Here is a 21783-nt window from a genome sequence, read left to right on the forward strand (position 1 = left end):
ATTCTTCTTGGTATCTGTTACCAGCGTGCTGGTAACTAAGGTACACAGCGGGTTTCAATGCGCCGCACGGTGCTTAGAAACCCGCTGTTTACCTTCATTACCAGCTCCTGCTCGCTGATCGCTGGTCTCCCGCCTGCCACACGCATCGATGCATGCTGGCCAGCGGGAGACCAATGATCAAAAAAATGTCCAGGGCTTTCCACAACGATCAGCAATACCCAGCAGTCAAAACTTGTGACTCAGCAGCAATCTCGCTAGAGAGATCGCTGTGTGTGATGGGGGCTTTACAGAGTGACTGCAGGCGTATCGATTTAGTACTATATAAAACAGATGCCACATAGGATTGAATTCAGCAAAATTTGTAGAATCAAAGGAAAAAGTAATCCATTTTTCTTTCTAAAAATGATGTACCCTCATTATTTCACTTCCAAAAAACATTCCTCTGTCTAAAGTTTTATTCAGATATCCAGTTTTCTCATGTACGAGTAAAACGGACTTGAATATTTTGATCAGAATTTGATGCAAGAGCCAACTGTTTTACTTGTACGTAGAGAAAAAAAAATGTTTCTCCACCTTCTCTTCAGACTGCTCTCAGATTTTAAAATCTGCAATGTTAGTTGTGTTCAGAAATTTTTTTATCCATTAAAAAATGCATATACACAAAGTCACAGTGTGGGATCCAGGTGTTTGGAATGTGACAATTATTTTGCTCCCCCTAAGAGGACATTTATACAAAATGATAATCTGGAACAAGCATTCCTTGATTGCTGATCATTGATTTCACCCTCGAGATGTGTGTGTACAGTTTAACTAATCAGAGTCCTCTCATGTTGATACTGTTGCTGATGCTGAACCTTCATACTAACCATCTTTCTAAGGACTAATCTTGTGTTTTGATGTTTGTATCAGATACATTCTGCATTTAGCCTAGGGACAGTTGCAGGAGCAGGGAGAGTGCCATAATACAAACTCAAGGCGGGGCTTAGTGCTTTGCAGTCCGTTGATAAATATATAGCTGCTGCATGTGACCACATTCTATTTTTGGGGTATGAAAAGACTGACTGTATTGTCATCCATACAGTTTAACGTGCTTAGTGTCACATTACGGTGGTATATAACACTCCAAAAAAGCTTTCAAAATTTTTTCTGGATTTAATTTATTTTCCATAGAATATTACATGCTTTGTGTTATATTTCAGTGGTATATAACATGCCAAAAAAGCATTCACAACTTTTTCTAGATTTAATTTGCCATCCATAGAGTATTATGTGCTTTGTGTGACATTTTGGTGGTATGTAACACTCCAAAAAAAAACAGCATTTTTTTCTGGATTTAATACTGCAATAAAGCATTCAAAAAATATTCTGGATTGAATTTGCTATCCATAGAGTGTTATAGGCTTTGTGTTACATTTCAGTGGTATATAACATCCGAGCATTTTAGTGCTCGCTCATCCCTTATTACTACATAAAGTAACACTAGTCAGGTTTGGAAAATGAGGCTCTGTTATTAACGTACAAAGTGGCTCGGTCCTTAAGGGGTTAAATCCAAAAGAGAAAACAATAAAAAGACTTTGCTTCCCAAGCAAAGGGTAACAGTTCTGAACAGATTTATGTAATGAGTGGTATTGAGTCCTAGACTGAGTTCAAAACCCGACTAAGACTATAGAAAATGTGAAAAAAAATGGAAGACCATAGTGTGTGTAAAAAGTAAAATAAAAAAGAAAACCATAGTGGTTGCTAAGTTTTTCTGTTGGTTTAAACATTTCTATTTTATTGATCCCATATTCTTCACACTTATGTAGTTTCACATATTTTCAGTATCCATGACTTTAAATTGGAATACGGCATTCAAAAAATGAGTCCATATCCATATAACTGGTTAGGAAATAATTTGCGTAATAAAATCTTCTCTTTCAAGAATTTTAAAAACATTGTCTATAGCAACCAGTTTGTCTTTTATTTTCTGTACTGCAACACAAAAAACTGAACTCTGAGTGCTAAAGAAACAAGGGCACTTTTCCTAAGAAGTCATTGTGTCACGTTATGCTTAATTTAACAATGATATTTTTCTATAGTTCCATGTAGATAAAAAAGGCAGAGTGAATTTTGCACAGACCGACATGCTGATACATGTGGTAAATCGTGACACCAACAGAATTCTTGATGTTGAGCGGTAGGTCATTAAGATGTGCTGTATTTTTTCCACATTATATATGTATTCTACCCATTGGATACTTTCTTATTGCTTTGCTTTTAGTATAGTTCATTTTGTATTTCACTTTATTCTGGATATTAAGATAAAGCAGGATGAACTTTTAAAATGTGTATACTGGCCATATGTTCCAATATATTACATAACAGTAGATGATAGGTTTTCTCTTTCTCCCAAACAACCTACTGAAAGTGCCAATATCATACCTAAAAACTTAGGTAAAATAATGTGAGCAGTAGATAAAGCAATTGCTTATTTTTTCATGAAGTACATTACAGTTATTAATCAGTAAGTACAAATCATGTTCTCTTTAAGGGTTATACAGATGATTGATGAAAATAAAGAACAATTGCGTAACCTGTTTCGCAACTACAATGTCATGGATGTCCAACCAGCCACTGCTGCCAGTGCTCCAGAGGACCTGTCTGCTTTACAGGTACAGACCTAATATTATTGTATATTTCATGGTATAGTATTAGAGTAATAGCCTAATATTACTGTGATTTTCTGCTATTTCTTCTAAATAGCACCATTGTGCATAGCATATCATTTACTGTGCCCCAAATCTGCATAAATGTCAGGCATCCGTTGTCCAAATGGTTGAGATTTGCATTGTGAATGCTTATTGCGTATCATTATTTCTTCTTCTTTGTCTTCTTCATCTATCTTCATCTTCTTCCTCTCTCTTCATTCTCCTCTGCTTCATCTCTCTCTTTTTCCTCTCTCCTCTTAGTCTTCTTCCTCTCTCTCCTTCCTCCTCTTCTTCCTTTTCAAATATTTTTGAGAATTAAGACACAGTGCAATTAATCTGAGTTTGAGTACATCACATTTTTTCTAAATTAGAAATAGCATGACATATATACAAATCATGGAGACCCTATAAGCTTCTAGGGAATCTAAGAAAAATCTCTACCCAGTGAAATAATTATGTATGACCTTCTTTGACTGGCAGCATACTTTAGGGCAGTCCGGTGGCTCAGTGGTTAGCACTGTTACTTTGCAGCGCTGCAGTCCTGGTTCAAATTCCAAAAAGGGCAACATCTGTTTGTGTGGGATTCTTCTGGTTTCTCTGTTTTCCTCCCACATTTCAAAGACATTCTGATAGAGAATGAAGTATGTGTGCCCCAATGGGGATAGTGATAAGGATATCTGTAAAGTGCTGTGGAATATGATAAAGCATAATAAATAAAAGAAATATATACTTCATCAACCAATCTATGACTTTGCTGTAACATTTTATAATTATTGCTTCTGCAGATGGCAATCATTATATTGGCTATCCTCCTGTTCTTGGCTGCCATGTTGTTTATCTTTATGAACTGGTATTATCGAACTGTGTAAGTAAATCCCAAAATTCTCCTTTTTCTAACATTGTAGTAAAATGATATTTAGTATTTTTTAATGTATGTATAAGAGACATCTCAAGGGAATGCAGGTTTATTATTTGTAGGACTTCCAAAGAAATCATTTTAATTTTTTTACGCAGGTGCCTCCTCAGTGGCTGTGGACACTTGTATTATTCATTGTATGTCTTACTATGACGGAAATTGCACAGGATAAAAAGATGCATCTAAAATTGTGTCGAATATTGGGAAAATTCTCATTTCAGTAAAGAAAAAAAGACTAAAAAAGTGGTCTTTGTCAGCCTATAAATTTACTTTTGGCCTCATTTAGCAAATGACAAGGTTAAAATGTCACAAACGCTAACTCCGCAAAGCTAAGGCTGCTCAGTGGAGACATGAAAAAATAAATTCAAAGTCAGACATGTCTAATTGTCCATGATTTATAAAGAGATGTGCACCTTTTGGGATGAATCACGAGCTGTACATTGACACGTGACAAAGAATTGTTTTCAATATTCCATAGTATTCAGAATTAGTAAAGTCTGTTTCTGTTTGCTGAAAAATTGCTATCTATATAGTGGAAGAACTCAGTTATTTTATCTTTTTTACTGAATTCCACAGACACAAAAGGAAGCTGAAAGCAATAGTGGCTGGCTCAACGGGTAAGTTCCACTTCTGTTATTAATATATTGGTGTTAGGTGCTTTTTCTGGAACAAATATATTTTTCTAATTAAAGCAAGTGTCATTGCTGTTTGTTTCTAGTAGCGTGCCGTTCTCATACATTCTCCTTCTATACTGTTTACAGCTCTATATACTGACTTTCAGATGTAATCGTATATGTCAGTAGGTCCCTTGGTTGAGCATACATGGAAGCTTTGAATTGTTGGGTTTAAAACCTAAATCCACATAAAAAATAAATCCATGCAATAGTAAGGTATAATGTAATCTCAATCAGATTCTTGTTTTTCAGGAAATAAAGGTTTTATGGATATCCTGGATATGCCCAATACCAATAAATACTCTTTTGAAGGGTGAGTTAAAAAGAAACGGCATTGTCTACTAGAGTAAAATCAAATTTAAAAAATAGAAGAGTCTTTTTTAATCTGTGTTCAGTCTATAATGTACTACTTTACCATTTTTGTATTGCAACCTAAGGCAATGTGCACACAACGTCTTCTTCAGGTGGTGTCTGTATAAAGTAATCTTTTTTTACTAGAATTCTGGAGTAGATATTTCTCCAAAATTCACATAAAAACACTTCAACTACTCTTTGAATAGGATTCTTCTTGATCTAATAGGAAAACACACCTATAGTGCACATTTTGATATTTTCTCCACATAATAAAAGATGCAACATATCAATTCTTGAGGAGTTACTTCCTAAAAAAAAAAAGCACTTCAAATTTGACCACTAAATGATAATAATAAAAAATGCCTCATAAGCACAAACATCTTGAAAACCTCAGGCTGTATTCAAGGTGTATTTGAAGTGGTTTTTGATGTGGTTTTTGAAGGGAATCCACTTCAAAATCCTCCACAAAAATCTCTGAAAACATAATCGTAGTCTCCAAAAATAAAGAAAAGAAACAGTAAGGGCACTTGCCTGAATATTTTGACTTTGTTATTCATAGCCAGTAGGGCAAAGGAGTGAGAGGATTGCCGTCCCTATCCTATGCCCATATCGCGTCACCTATGCTTTCTTAAATCTCCATGGAGCTGCAATCCTCCCAAGAGACAGTGTTCAATGAAAAACTATATAATCAATCACATTACCATTTAAAAGCACATCCCAAGCTATGCATATATACTAGATGGAGGCCCGATGCTATTGCATTGGGAGGGCGGTAATGTCACGATGGGGGCAGGCTTTGCAGCATTGAGAATCTCTCCCCCCATGTGCTCACCCACCTATCCACTCTCTTTTTCCCCATGTGCTGACTTCTCCCGTCTGTGCTCTTTTCTTTGACCTGTCTACACCATGTGCTATCCCCCTTGTCTGCTGTCTCTCTCCTTCCTGTGCTGTGTTCTCCCCTCATGTGCTGTCCCATTTGAGATGTCTACCCCCTGTGCTCTGTCTCTCTTACATGCATTGTTTTTGTCCCAGCAATGCTGCTGCTCTTCAAGAGTCTCATTTGCCTGTTGTTGGGCCTTTGCTGCTTTCCTTTAATTGTCATTGGTGTACTTTTTAGGAGAAGCCATGTTGGCGTTGATATTTGCTTTTTAAAGGGGTTTCCAACGAACAAAAGTTCATTTTAAAAATTGTCTGTGTCTGACCGTGTACAGAACATATCACTGCTTTCGGGCAGGGGAGGAAGCAAAAGGCAATACTGACATTACAGCAGGGGATCGCAGAGGATACATTTTGTGAGGTAAAATATTGTTTAAAAACAGTCAGTGAAATATTTTACGTCACAAAATGAATCCTCTGTGATTCCCTGCTGTAATGTCAGTATTGTCTTTGCTTCCTCCCCTGCCCAGGAGATGTGGTATGCTCCGTACACAGTCAGACACAGACAATTTTTAAAATGAACTTTCATTTGTGGGAAAACCCCTTTAATGTGACCGTCTTCCTCTGCCTGTAGACACGTTGCGCATCTGCTGCCGGGATCAGACAAATGATTCGCACAGGCGCAGTAAATCAGACCGCCGCCATCTTTGTGCAGACAGCGGTGGTCACATTAAAACTGTGCATGCACTCCTCCTGTACAAAGATAGCGGTGGTCAGTGAATCATTCAGCTGATCCCAGCGGTGGCGTGTTTGTGACGGTGTTCCGCTGACGGTACCGTGCAAGAGGCTGTGCACAGCATATACAGTGTGTGTGGTGTGTAAGGCATATACAGTGTGTGTGGTGCGTAAAGCGTATACAATGTGTGTGTGTGGTGCGTACGGCGTATACAGTGTGTGTTATGCGTATGGCAAATACAGTGTGTGTGTGATGCATACGGCGTATACAGTGTGTATGTGTGTGTGTGGTGCGTACGGCGTATACAGTGTGTGTGTGTGCTGTGCGACAGTGTTCCGCTGGTGGTACCGCGCAAGAGGCTAGTACCACCAGCAGTTTCCATATTGAAACACCCATCACTTGGGTGTCCCAATATAGCGGTCAGTGAACTTCCGCCGCTTGGAATTCTGGGATCTGGACACATCTGGATGGAACAGGATGTGAAGACATTACAAGGTAAGTATATATTAGATGATAGCTGCACATGCATCATACAGGAATACCATTCTACAGTACAAGATTCATTTAATTTTGTGGAAGATATTGACCAAGCACTTTGTATAGGAGGTGTCGTGTGAAAACATCCATAAAATCACTAGCAAGAACATATGCATTGAGCATAACCAGACTTTACCATACATATTATATTGTGATATTATGTAGTAATTATATAGTAAACAAAGGACGCATCTATATATTATAATAAGGGTGGGCTTAATGGCACCATCAGCAATGTACCTCATGTATGTGTTCTTCCATCCCCCATTAATCATAAGCAGTGTTACCCCATGTACTGTAATTCATTATTCTAAACTATGTTGCGTGCCTCTGAGACTAAACATCGCATCACATTATATCCATACACACACCATAATATTACTCTACATACACCTAAAAGGACTTATTAATCTCCTAACTGAATCTACTTTAACTAAAAAAAGTAAACACGCCCATTGCCAACTTATGCCGTATTTTTCAAGTAGCTGAAAAGATATATAAATTACCATATCACCATAACTCTACTGGTCCCAACAAACCAAAAAACAATGGTGGAACCACTGATTTTTTTTTTCTGTTTTTAACCCCTTAAAGACTGCTGATAAGCATTAAAATGGCCGCCGCTATGGGGCGTTATTCCCTCATCGCTGTATAAAATGGCGATCAGGAATAAGAGTATAGTGCCTCCCAGAGTCCAAAAATTTCCGGGTTTAGCTACCCTGGAGAAAAAGATCAGGGACAGTTTTTCCAGTCCCCAATCACATGATTCATTGAATAACGGCGATTGCTTTAAAAAAAAGTGTGCTCGCTATTAAAATCATTTCTGTCTCTTCTGACATGATACATATGCCAGAGGAGAGAGAAATTATGTCCTCAAGCCCTCCTGGTACCTCCACCATCCCCCTTTCTATCTTGCTCTGTCCCCAGGCCCTCCACCTCCTCTTCATGAAAAAATAGGGGAGCGCATGCGCAGTGAGCCCGCAGAGATCTGCCAACCAGCAACCATCAATGGCAGGAATTTTTCCTATTGGTTACTTTTGATCACTGTGATAGGAGTCGTTGAAGTATTCCAGAGTTACTACCTCATAAAGTGACACTGGTTAGATTTTAAAAATTGGACTTGGTCCTTAAGGTAAAAATTAGCTTGGCCACTGAGGGGTTAATTTAATTAACCTACAAATTTGTACCTGATTTTCAATATCCTATGATAAAATGATTGGTGCTCAAATAACAGATCATTCCACTAACAATCAAGCTCTATAGCTATGTTGAGAACAAAAGTTATTTTTATTGGAAGATGACGAGGGAAAAAATAAAAATGCTTTTCCACAATAGAATATATTGGATGCGGTAAATCAGCATGGTTCATTGAACACATGCGGATTCACCTGCGTGATTGAACGCAGCGTTTTGTACGCAGCTAAACTACGCGGCATCCAAAACGCTGCTGTTTCCTGATCGTGGACACATAGCCTTATACTTTTCCTCTGATTGTTCCAATCCTGGTCTTGGCTTACAAATTCTGAGGTAAAATACTGACCAACTATTCAACAAGTCCTCATGGCCTTAAGCCCCCATCACACACAGCGATCTCGCTAGTGAGATTGCTGCTGAGTCGCAAGTTTTGTGACATAACAGCGATCTCACCAGCGAGATCGCTATGTGTGACAGCTATCAGCGACCGGCCCCTTTGCCGGGTATCGCTGATCGCTGTTGAAATGGCTGGACATTTTTGGGGTCGCTGGTCTCCCGCTGGTCGGCACGCATCGCTGCGTGACAGGCGGGAGACCAGCGGCCAGCGAACAGGATCTGGTAACACGTCGGGTTTCTAAGGGGGCGCGCTGTGCCTAGAAACCCGATGTGTACCTTAGTTACCAGCGCGCTGATGCAGGGAGCTGGTAACCAAGGTACAAATCGGGTTTCTAAGTGCTGCGCACCCCTTAGAAACCCGTTGTTTACCTTGGTTACCAGCTCCCAGCATCAGCGCACTGGTAAATAAGATACACTGCGGGTAACTAAGCGACATGTGTCACTTGATACCCGCGTGTCGCTGTCCTGATCGCTGGTGAAGCTGCCTGTTTGACAGCTCACCAGCGATCACATAGCGATGCACCAGCGATCCTGACAAGGTGATATCACTGTCGGGATCGCTGGTGAGTCGCTCTGTGTGACGGGGCCCTTAGAGAGGGACAATGTCAATCAAGTTCCGGAGCAGGGCTAGATGTGCTTCAGAGGGCGTAACGTGACACCGAAGCACCCCTATTTGTACAAAGATCAAAAGAGAAATTTTCTGCAACAACATCACTAAGGTTAAGTTCCCACAATGAATTTTTTACACTTCATATTTTTGCTGCGCAAATGTGGATATGAATTATAGAAATCTCATGCCCACTGTTTTTTTTTCTTCCATAAACAGACCTGGGGGTACACTGAGTTTTATGCATGGATTTTCTGTATAAACTTGCTTTACATGTGGAAAATCCACAGGTAAAAAACACATGTAATAGTAATCCACACATGACTGCATCGATTTAGTTTTGTCAAAGCCAAATACCAGCAAGTATCAAAAATAAGGCAGCTGAGTTTAAAAAGTGATGAGCCAAAAAGAAATAATAACCCCAGCATCAAAAATGCAATAAAAATACATATAAAGCAACGCACTCAAAAATGTAATGAAAAAAGTGCAAGGATCCTCATCTACCTAATAGGTGCAGAAAAACTGCACCAAATACTCATTGTGGGATCATAGCTTAATCGTATGTTACTGGTTTGATTTTTACATGCTCATTATATAAAAGTTTACATTTGCAGTCTGGGGGTGACAAGCTCCCTATAAATTTGAAATCAGTGGGTTGTTCTTGTAATAAGGATGTACATTAGGGGGGAGACAATACGTGCAGCCCCACTGTACTGCAGCCTATTGTTGCAGGTCACTTGGAATAGACTTTAAATAACTTAACTTTTTAAAACTTTGTATTTGTAGTGCAAATCCCGTATGGTTGGATCCGTTCTGCAGAAATTTGGAGTTGGCTGCACAAGCAGAACATGAAGATGATTTACCAGAGAACTTGAGTGACATTACAGATCTTTGGAACAGCCCAGCCATAACACATGTAATTAGAGGGTCTTTGATCTTGCAAATTTGGTCATAAGAGGTCTCACAGCTATTTGCATTATACATTTTTACTCTTGCTATCTTATTCCATGTTACTCATTCCTAACATATGTTATAGGAAACCATACCCAAAGTAAGCTTGGGGCTACATGACGTCTTCAACCACGACACCTGTTGTGTGTTGTGTGGTCAAAATTCGGTAGGAGTCACTGCTACAACACATCACAAGTGAATAGGATGACAATGTGATGGCAACAAGCAAGTCACAAGAATCACATTGGATTTTGTGTGACTTTCTTGTTGCAGTCCCAGTACCCTCAGGGTCACATTGCCACCCTATTCACTTGTATTAAGCTATGATACATAGCAATTTTTGGGGGACAGGTGTCATGGGCAAAGTCACCTATGTAGCCCTAGCCTAAATCAAACAAATTTAGCAACTATAATTATTTCATTTATAAAATTGCATTCATTTTTAGGGAACTTTTGGCCGTGAACCAACAGCTACAAAACCAGAAGATGACCGTTACCTTCGTGCAGCAATTCAAGAGTATGATAACATTGCAAAACTGGGGCAGATTATGCGTGAAGGACCTATAAAGGTGAGTATAAATTGGCCTTGTTATAACTGTAATGTAAATGCATTGAATTATTTTCAACCCATATTAATTTTTAAACAATTTATATGCACATGTAGAACTTTCAAAGACAGGTCCAGCAGTACTTTAAGCTAGACAGTTCCTCCATTATAGAGAAAACTGCATTTGCAAATGAGACTCAAGTGATTTTGGTGAGTGGAAATTCTGCCTAAGCCTCTCCTCTCTCCAGCTCCATGCCCCACATAGTGCTGTCTCCTTTGATTTGACTAACAATCAAGCAGTAGAATGAAGAGCTGGGTGAGGAGTAGAGCTGGAGAGACAGAGGCTTGGAAAGTTCTTCCACATGCCAACAGCACCTCGGTCTCAATTGCATTTCATTGCATTTCAATTCAAATACTGATTTCTTGGTAATGGAGGAATGGACTAGCCATGTAAATGTATTACTGGCCTTGTCTTTGAATGAGCTACATGTTCATATATATAGTTTGGAGGGGAGTAGGTGAGTATAATAAAGGGTCTTTTTTGCGTTACTCAGAGTGGATTGTGTACATATAAACAGCATTCTTGTTTGCTGTAACAGAGGGCTTACAGGTGCTGGCCATACTTTACATGGGGAAAACCTAATGATAGGTTCCCTTTAAGACAAATGTTAGCATTTCTTTTCATCCCACGGGAGCACCAAAGGGATTTAAATTGCAAAATAAAGTGGTGGAAATTATGTAGTCATGGGTACATTAACCACATCAGTGCAAAAGGCCTGTAATGATGAATATGATGAATAGACTTGCTGCACCCTCAGGAAGTTTAAACTGATCTATCTTGCAGAGTGGCTCTCAAAAAAGAAGACACAATCCTTTATAGATAGAATCAGGAATCACAGACTTAACAGCAGCTGATCTGTCAAAATGAAAGGTTATTACCTTAATTTTCACAGCCAACTAGAAATTGTGCCGAGCTAGTCTTACCATTCTAAAAGTCATTGAAAATGGGAGATTGATCATGGTTTTGACCAGACCATAGACTTTAGACGTAGTTGTCTGCAAGAAGGTCTTTGATACCCAATGAGGGTACATCTGTTGCTAGAGTACTTTGAAAAGGAAGAAGCAAACTTTTCCTGTAAGATAAATTCTCTGTCTACCACTGTAGAGCAGCCAAACTTGGGATTGACGAACATAATTTACCATCTAAGGTTCTCAAATCTCTGTCTGAGACCAATAAACTTTCATTTGGGAGGACCAGAAAATGTAATTTTCTTAATGTTTCATCATGACTACGGGCATGAAGGTATGCATCTCTTAAATTTGCACATAACATCACATACTGGAGTTACTGGAGAACTGCTGCACCTGAGTAGATTGTGTCCATCTTGAAAAAAATCCTTACCAATCCACGATCCTAAGCTAAGGTCTATTATTAGTTTTCAGGACCCAGGCAAATTTCCAGGCCTATCCTCTTTTTATGACTTGTAGGACCTACCAAAAAGGTCAAAAGATTACCTATCTTGCCCCCAGTAGTACCTCCGATTGAGGTGAAACTAATCTTACTGGTTTGTTTTATTTTTTAAATGTGAATTTTTAATTCTAAGCTTCCTATCAGGCCCTGTGTATCACTTGTCACTTGATCTTCAGCATAAACAAAAGGGCTGGTACATGTTTTCCTCTATACATGAGGAAAGACCTGACCCTGTTCATCTTTTCATTTGAAAAAATTGTGTAGTTCAGAATGTAAAATCTGATAGTCTCAATTAGTGATGCGCGAGCATGCTCGCCACTGCTTGATACATGATTGAGCATCGGAGTGGTCTGGCACGCTCCGTACTCGACATAGTATTGCGGGTGGTTAAGTGGCATTTTCAAGTCCTCAGTCCGCATATTTGGCACCTGTTAGACAGTCAATAAATAGTGAGTATTGCTCACCAGACACGGGAATGTCATAGCCATGTTGGCTACTGGCATTACTGTGATTGGCTGGCTGCGTCACGTCATGGGGTCTTATATAAGACTCGGTGACACAATACCCAATACATTGTGTTCAGGAAGCAGTTCATGGAGAGTTGTTATAGAAAGGAGACTGTAGTTTACAGAAAGAATATAGTCATGGTTTAATAATATTGCTACTGGAGTACTTGCATATTGCTTCTGCAGCATTAAAACAACAGTTTTAATTGATTCTGACCTCTCGCCCTGCAAGTTTAAAGTGGGATATGATGTGCTCATGTGTAGTGATGCCCAAATATTTGAGCAGCCCCAGTCAGTAGAAGACGACAGTGGGGAACGGAAATTAGTTTCTCGAGAGGTAGATTATGATGAGACACAGTTACCAAGTGATGTTACATAGTTACATAGGTTGAAAAAAGACCTAGGTCCATCAACTTCAACCTTCTTCTACCAATTGTACAATTGCACATTTTGTCACTAACTTTAACTATAACCCACAATGTTACGTGTATCGAGGAAATCATCCAGCCCTTTTTTTAAAGTTTTCATAGTGTCTGCCATTACTACCTCTTGTGGTAGGACATTCCACAGTTTGACTGCTCTAACTTTAAAGAATACTTTCTTATTTAGCTGCCGGAATCACCTTTCTTCCACCTTTAATGAGTGCCCCCTTGTCCTTAGTATGGTCTTTGGAAGTAATAAGTCATGTACAAGTCCTCTGCACTGACCACACATATATTTATACATGTAAATGAGATCTCCTCTGAGGTGTCTTTTTTCTAAGCTAAACAAACCCAACTTTTCCAACCTTCATTCATGTGAGAGACCTTCCATCCCTTGTAATAATCTAGTTGTCCACCTTTGAACTGACTCTAACTTCTGAGTATCCTTTTAAAAATGTGGATCACAAAACTGAATCCCATATTCTAGATGTTGCCTCACTAATGATTTATAAAGACATAACAATACATTGGGATCACAGGATTGTATTTCTCTTTTTATACATCCTAAAATATTGTTTTCTTTTGATGTTGTTAAGTCAGCAAGTTGGGAGGGCCAGAGTGTGAAAGTAGATGATGAAGATGTAGAGGATGAAATCACTGACCCAATCTGGGAAGGTGCCATCCTCACATTACACCAGCATGTGTCCCATAAGATCGCCCATGTCCTCCACCAGTTCTTGCACTCCCTCCTCCTCCTCCACCTCCATCTCCAAATTGCCATCCATGTCAGTCGCAAGCTTGAAGCACTGCAGCATTGTCTCTGTGAAGCGACAACAAACACCACTGAAACTAATTTGTTTAGGTGTTAAACAGCACACTGCCACAGAGTTGTTGAAAGGTATAACAGACCAGACAGGTCTGTAACTCTTGCCACTGAATCTACAACAAGGTATAGTTGTGAGTGATAATGGCCAGAACCTCGTGGTGGCTCGGAAGCTTGGCAAGCTCACACACATACCATGCCTGGCACACTTGCTCAACTTAGTGGTTCAGCATTTTCTGACAACCTACCCAGACTTGTGAATGTACACTGCATGTGCACTCATTCCTGTAAGTCAGCTTACAGCTGCTGCTGGTCTGGCAGTGCTGCAGCAGTGAATGCAAGTGTCAGCTCACCAACTGATGTGCGACATGTCCACATGCTGGAACTCCACATTACATATATTGGCAAGGCTTTGTGAGCAGCAAAGGGAAGTAGTTGAATATCAGCTACAATATGCCCGTCAGTATTCTGGTCAGCCTCTACACATAACAGTGGGCATGGATGTCTGACATCTGTGAGATTTTCCAAAACTATGAGGAATTAACAAAGATGGTGAGCACCAATGATGCCATAATCAGCTTAACCATTCCACTTTTGTGTCTACTCAAATGTGTGCTGCTCACAGTTAAAGTGAAAGCTTTGCACATAAACCAGGTGGCGAAAGAGGAAGAAAGTAGACAGAGTGATGCTACCGAGCCCATCTTCTCAGCGTGAATTGGGTGAAAATAAGGGGGAAGCTGAATAGGAGTAGGAGGAGGAACAGGAGATGGTTGCCTGTGGTACCGAGGGTAGTACCCACACCAACTTTATCCCCTCTTTTCTGCATGAATGGGCTGAAGAGGGGGAAGAGGAGGAGATTGAGAGTCATCCTTCTAGTAGGCACAGGAGAGAAGTCTTCCCTGTTGGGAGTCTTGCATACACAGCTGACTTTTTGTCCCACTGCCTTTCTTGTGACACTTGCGTTATGTGTTTTGACAAACATTAATTAATGGTTATTCATTCTTCTTGACCCACGCTACAAGGAGAAATTTACATATCTCCTTCCCATGGCAGAGAGGTCTAATAAAATGTTTCAGTACCAGAAAGCCCTAGTTGAAGAATTATTAAAAAAGTTACCATGTGACAACGCTGGCAGCAGAGGTCACAGTTCCTTTGACATCAAAGGAGTGAAGACTGAGATACACATCAGATGCATTAGAGGCATGGGAACACTCTCAAAGGTCTGGGTCACTTTCATTAGACCCTCTCGGCGCCCAGGCCCTGATGCACAGGGTAGTCTGACAAGGAGGGAAACGTTTTAGAAAATGGTGGAGTACCCAGCCGACCTTACCAGCATCCTCTATTACGTATCCAAGCTGAACTCATGGCATGAACTGTCCCTCTACAACTTGTAAGTGCTTGCCTGCTCTTCCGCTAGAGTTTTGTTAGAGATGGTTTTCAGTGCTGCCGGGGGCATAATAACTAATAGGCGCATCCACCTGTCAACTAAAAATGCTGACAGGCTGACTTTTATCAAAATGAACAAGGCCTGTATTGGCCCAGATTTCTCAACCCCCACCACATGCAGTGGAACACAAAGCCAATTCAAATGTTTTTTTCTGGTGAATTCTCATGCACCTCTTCACACCCAAAAATGGGTACACGGTTCCCAGTTTCTTCTTTTTCTTTTCCTCCTCCACCATATCAACAGGGTCATCATGCGGCCCTCACTCAAAATGTTTATAAGGTCGTAATATAGCCCTCATTCTATATTTTTACCGGTTCATCCTGCGGCCCTCGCTTAAAATTTACAAGGCCTGGATGGGCCTAGACTTCTTAAGCCCACCGGATGACAGCCATGGAACATAAAGCCAATTCTAATGTAGGGTCATCGTGCGGTCCTCTCCCTAAATTTTTATGGGGTCATCTTGTGGCCCTCGATCACAATCTGTATAGGGTCATCAGGCAGCCCTCACTCAAAATCATGATAGGGTTAACTGGCGACCTTCACTCAAAATCTTTATTGAGTCATCATGCAGCTCTCAATGAAAATATGTTGATACTCATCAGGTGGCCCTCACTAAAAATCTTTATAGGGTCCACAGTTGTCCCACACTCAAAATCTTAATAGGGTCAACAGGTGGCCTTCACTCAAAATCTTTATAGAGTCAATTGATGGCCCTCACTCAAAATGTCTGTAGGGTCAATAGATGGCCCTCAATCAATATCTTTATAAGGTCCACCGGTGGCCCTCACTCAAAATCTATATAGAGTCAACAGGTGACCCTCAATCAAAATCTTTATAGGGCCATCATGCGGCCCTCACTCAAAATGAGCTAGGCCTGGATTGGCCCAGACTTCTCAACCTCACTGGATGACAGCAGCAGAAAATAAAGCCAATTCAAATGTAGGATCATCAGGAGCCCTCACTCAAAATGTTTAGAGGGCCATTATGCATCTCTGTCCAAATTCTTGGAGAGCCATTATGCGTCACTCTCTCCAAATTTTTAGAGGGTAATAATGTGGCACTCATTAAAAATTTTTGCATTCCTGGCTGTATAGCAGTGCCTCCTTCTAATTTTTGGCAGCTCTTGCACTTAATTCATAGGCTTTATGAGTCTAGGAGTCCCACTACCTACTAATTTTAACAGAATGTGTATGAAGTCCTCCTTTATGTCTAACACAGGGTGTATCAGAGACCCTCTTCCTTCTTTGTCAGTTCTTGCATTGCCAGCATAGGCTTTGCGAGTTTCAGAGTCCCTCCTTCCTAAATTAAACCGGATGTGTCTGACCATGTCACACACATCACATACCCAGATAAGGTAGTAAAATGTTAAAATTACATTTACCAGTGACTACCGTTGGGTGTATTTTTATTTCACCCTCTATTATGTCATCTACAGAAGTCATGGACAGCCGCGACCTCAGAGTCAGAGATGCGTCAATTCATCTTCCCCATACTGTTCTCATTCCTTTTGAGCTCTTTTTCAATCCATTTCAGTGATTTTCCTGTCCTCCCCAGCCCTCCAGGTAGGCTCTTCTGGAAAAATCTTTGAGTTTCCCATTGACTTCCATTATGGCCTTTACTCGAGTCGAGCTCGTCCGAGCATCCGACCTGCTTGATTCGAGTACGCAAGCATTTTAGTGCTCGATCATTACTAGTCTCAATAAAAAAACAGAGGTTGTTTTGGGATACAACAACAACCTGGCCATTGTTTTATTTAGCGCCTTATCACTAGCGGTTCACGTCTTCATGGGAGATCCAAGGTTAGAAAGTCACTACGTATTGTGCATCACAGATCATACATTTAGCCAATGCATTTGTGTTTCATATTTAATGGATTTAGTTTCCTTTGGTGCTAAAGAGGCTAACAACATTTTCTATGCTAGTTAGAAACTTGCATCTCCATCTCACAGCTATTCCTGACCTGGTCATTTCCTCTCCCAATATAATATGGTCAGACCTTCTCTTCTTTGGCAGTAAAAGCTTTGCTTCCTAGCTCCTTGGAAACTCTGTCATGAATTGGAGATTGTTGTTGCTACTGGAGATTGTTGCCTGCTGTTTTTGGATATATGCTTTCCTCAATGTCATATTCCCATTTGGTTGGTACACTCCTATTCCTCTCTATATACCTCTCTATCTTTGGTGAGTGTTTTTGTATATGTGTTGCTTTCTGTTATCCTTGTCTGTCTTATGTGTTAATACACTAGCATGTCTGTCCCAGGCCTCCTGGGGAAGGGGGAGAGGACAGCTTAGGAAATAACAGTAGAACAGTAAGGCTGGTCTCCCAAATCTCCTCACCTTTAGTGGTACCTTTGGGAGCAGGGACATTTAGAGCCCCAATCCTAGGGATGGTTCAAAAACTCATTCCCTAATCACATACAGCCACTGCGTGACACTCTTCTAGCTGTGTTGTTCACACAAAATTAACCAAAAATTTGGGTTATAATTTAAGGGCTAGAGACTTGTTCAAAGAGATCCTCCCGAAGTGTTTTTTCCCAAATCCATAATGTTTAGGTCACTGACACTGCTTAATAGATGCTTTAAAAAGTGAGGTCAATGTAATAGAATAATTAGAGTTATTAGCTCAAAAAGAGTGACTGGATCCTTATAGAACTGCAGGATAATTTTTTCCTGGCGTGTTCCGCTCAGACTCAGGAGGTTGAGTGTGATGGATTGCCTTAAACCGTTCCCACAGATCCATTGCTTTACGCGGTTTCTTTCAGTTTACTTCAAACTTTGTGATTATACTTGATCATCCAGTGTTAAATTAAGATTTTTTTGTCTTGGAAAATTAAAAAGTCTTTCTCTATCTTCATGAGAAGAACCATCCTTAGTCTAGTTTGGCTTGGTTAGGTTTTTTATTTGCTTGGTAAGCTGGTCAGTGTTATCCTGTTTTAAAAAAGAAATTGTCTTCTGATGCTAATGATTATGAGTGACATGAACCAATCTCTCCCTGAGAGTCAAATTCTGACTCGGGAGATTTAGAAATCTAGTTTACTTTTTAATTTACCTAAATGAAGTGTAGATCTTTTCTCCTTCTCTTTGGATGATGTCATCTGTGATCCTGTCCATGAGAAGAAACCTTTGGCCTTCTTTCTTAAAGATGATAGCTCAGGAGGAGGATTACAGAATTGACAAATGTCTGACACACAGTTATACAGGAATGATTTAATACAGGAAGTACATAATTTGTGTTTGAACTTCTCTCTTTTTCTTCCCCTTTCTGCTATCAAATGTGAAACCGTAACTGCACAGTAACCTACAGAAAATTAATCTGGCCTTTGCTATTGGCATCACAGACAAAACTCGATACTTAGAGTTCCATTTTTTAATCTTTCTTTGTGCTGGCATGACTTCTATAATAAAAGGGTTTACTTTCAATACTATGAACAATAAAGTATTCAAAACATGACTGTAAAAGAAATATAGACACCTTAGAAACCTCAGGCATAATAAGACAAAGGGAAGGAGAAGCAAACATTGTAACCACACAAACAAGTTGCTCCTCCATGCTCTCTGTAAGTAACCACTGCAAGAGCTGGAAGGTGAGAACCGCTTTCGTGTCTGTTTGTGGTGATCTGACTTTTGGATGCAGTTATATTTTGATGCTTTTACTGATGTGCTTGTGCTTTTAACTTTACTTTTGTCTATGATGATGGCTAATATATATATATCTATATATATATATATTTGGAGATATATTACCACTGTAGGATATATTTGTTAGAGTTTGGGATAGAATGATAATTCTTACAGTGGATAAGTTTGGTATATGCTGACTGCATTTATACCATTATCATTATCATGTCATATAAGTTACAGAACCAATTACTTTACAGTGCGATTATCAATACGAAGAAAGGTTTTGCAACATCATGTGAGTAGAACAGTACATCAAGGGTCACCCCCTCAAACCCTGATAAAAGGATGAATAATCTGGCATAGAAATGTACAGGGCTATACACCCTTGTACAAGTTAAAAAGACTTAAATAAGAAAAGGGGGCCTCTGTAACAGTGACTCCACCCTGATAAAGAAGTAGTGGCACCCTTCTGATTAAATGAAAGATCACTAGGCCAATTAAGTGTATCTTGGGGAAAAGTGGGCCTTATAAGTTAGCCCTGTTGTACCTGCCTCTTCAAAGACAAAGAAAGTGATACCATGTGCATTAGGGAGCTTCATCCCATTTGATTGGTAGTATTGCTTATGTTAATTAGTTGATTACGTTTTATTTCTAGGCGGGCTTGCCCTATGGCTAAATCCTAATTGGTCAATTTACCCTTTGGTGTTGTTGTAGGATGAAAGGATAATAATTTGTTGTCAGTGAATGTAAATTCACTGACACTTTCGTGTAAATTAAGAATGAGCAAACCTGTGCATAGCTAGTCTTGTATCCAGTGTAAGCAGAAGTCTCCCTGGTAGTTTATTGCCATGTACGTAATATTCTGGAGTCCAGGAATGATGTTCACAACACAGAGCGTTCCTGGACATAACTGTATCCACAAAACTGTACAACATACACAGTGCCCGCTAAGTGCAGCGGTGACCGACCTCAGCAAATCATTGGCTCAGCGTCCTCCGCTGTGAAAGGACCCGTAAGGAGATGCTAGCGGATACCAGATAGGTGTTTGAAAAATGGCAGTGATGGATCGGCGAAGGTGTGTATTCTTCCTTACAGAATGTTTTTTACAGACTGAACCCCTTTAACATTTACAGTAACAACGGGGCAACCCCCTTCTTTTTTTCTTTTTGCATACTCCTAAGCAACATGTATATTCACTCTGAATTTGAATTGTCATTTCTGTCAATAACTGCATTTGTTGAAATAAAAAGTCTCCATGGTCATAGAATATTGATCTTCTCAGCCTGCATGACATATGACAATGTTATCCAACATCCTCACACAGGGATCGGTACTGAAAGTAGTGCTGGATGATTATATGAGACTGAAAAAATTATTAGCACAGAGAATGGTTCATAAAGCCACCACCAGCACTGGCGACCAGTCCTCGGTCACAGAGGTAGATTTTCTTGCAGTGGTGTGCAGGCATTGACGCCTGGTTCTTTGCTTTGGTGGGAATTGGGTATGCATGGTGTGTTTCCTGTCTCATACTCTGATCATGCCTTGATCTTGTTCTCATACATGCTGTGCTGTGTTTTGATGTTTGCTTCCATCTTCTAATAAACTTGGAGTAATAATTATTAGCAAAGTTGCATGACTGTAAAAAGCAGCACTGTGGAGCAGGTAAGTAGGTAAGTCAAACTTCCAGCTGTATAGTTTTCCTCAATCCGACTCCTATATACATGCATCATGTATAATAATTTCTAATAGCAAATTTACTTTTTAATAATTTTACTTAGTCGAGTGGCAAAAATAACACAAAATAATTGGTACAATTAAAAGGTAAATATTTCTTTTTTAATATGTTTTACATATTTATACCACTGCTGTTCAATGGGCACCAAAGAAACGGCTATGAGATAGTAATTCACTCTGTACACAGGCTCAAAATGCTTCTACTGAGCTCAAACACTTCCCCGTGCATGCTTAAGCAAACGGTACTGCTGCTTTCAGTAGTGAGCACCAGAGGCAGACTTATAATTGGAGCAACCTGTGCGACTGCACATGGACCCAAGAGATAGAGGGGCCCATTTTGACCTTCGCAGTAGGTGGAATTGGGCATCATGAATAGCTATTGGGCTGCAAAGGGCCCATATACTGTTGCACATGGGCCCTTTCTTGTCTGTGTCTGCCAGTGAGGAGCACAACATAGCAGTTTTTTGAGAAATTGGTGTCTTAGGACCCAAGATTCCACCAATCTGTGGCATGTTTAAAAGGGTTTTCCCACAAATACAGTTACCATAATTTTAATCACTAGGTCTTGGAATAAAAATAAGTTACACAATTGGATGAGATTAAAAAAAAAATATTCCTGTGCCGATATAATCTTATAAATGTGTCCTTCCTATGTACTATGTAATGGCTGTGTCTGACCATACAGGAACATGATCTGATCATACCACATCTACTGGGCAAGGGAGGAAGAAAAAGAGAATACAGACAGGACAGCATGGGATCGCATAGACTGCTTTCTGAGAGGTAAAATATCTGTCTATTTTTAGGCAATGTTTTATCTCATGGAAAGAATAATTTGTGATCTTGTGCTGTAATATCTGTATACTGTCTGCCCAGAAGATGTGATGTTTTCAAACCATGTCCCTGTACGGTCAGACATGGCCGTTACACAGGTCACAGTAGTGGTACATTTATAAGATTATCTCAGCACAGGAACATTTTGTTTTATTACATCCATTTGTAGAACTTAATTTTATTCCACAATCTAGTCATTAAAATGAACTTTATTTGTGGGGAAACCCATTTAAGTAGTTAAAACATAAATTGCAATAAAATGTACCCCTTAAGCATTACTATGTTATATTCCTATGAAAATGATTGTAACAAGCAATGCAAATAATGAATTGATTACTAATATACGTCATTTATTGTTTTCGGTTTTCGAGCCAAACACAATTTGAGGTTGAGGAAATAAAGCGAAAAACAAGTTGGGTCAGGTCCTAAAAAATCCACTGCGCAGAGGTACCT

The 21783-nt window shown here is 39.7% G+C and overlaps 1 protein-coding gene across 1 annotated transcript in view; it reads left to right on the forward strand.

Moving 5' to 3' along the window:
* CDH23 (cadherin related 23) overlaps positions 1–21783 on the forward strand; it is a 1761581-nt gene that overhangs the window by 1718901 nt on the left and 20897 nt on the right. Inside the window, exons 60-67 of the mRNA XM_073574902.1 lie at positions 2079–2176; positions 2531–2651; positions 3473–3552; positions 4180–4220; positions 4530–4590; positions 9764–9893; positions 10375–10497; positions 20087–20200. Of these exons, the coding sequence (XP_073431003.1) occupies positions 2079–2176; positions 2531–2651; positions 3473–3552; positions 4180–4220; positions 4530–4590; positions 9764–9893; positions 10375–10497; positions 20087–20200 (768 nt within the window). The remainder of the gene's footprint in view (positions 1–2078; positions 2177–2530; positions 2652–3472; positions 3553–4179; positions 4221–4529; positions 4591–9763; positions 9894–10374; positions 10498–20086; positions 20201–21783) is intronic.

The sequence above is a fragment of the Dendrobates tinctorius genome, unplaced genomic scaffold (genome assembly GCF_039654945.1).
Source record: "Dendrobates tinctorius isolate UK_male_01 unplaced genomic scaffold, ASM3965494v1 ptg000040l, whole genome shotgun sequence".
Classification (NCBI taxonomy): domain Eukaryota; kingdom Metazoa; phylum Chordata; class Amphibia; order Anura; family Dendrobatidae; genus Dendrobates; species Dendrobates tinctorius.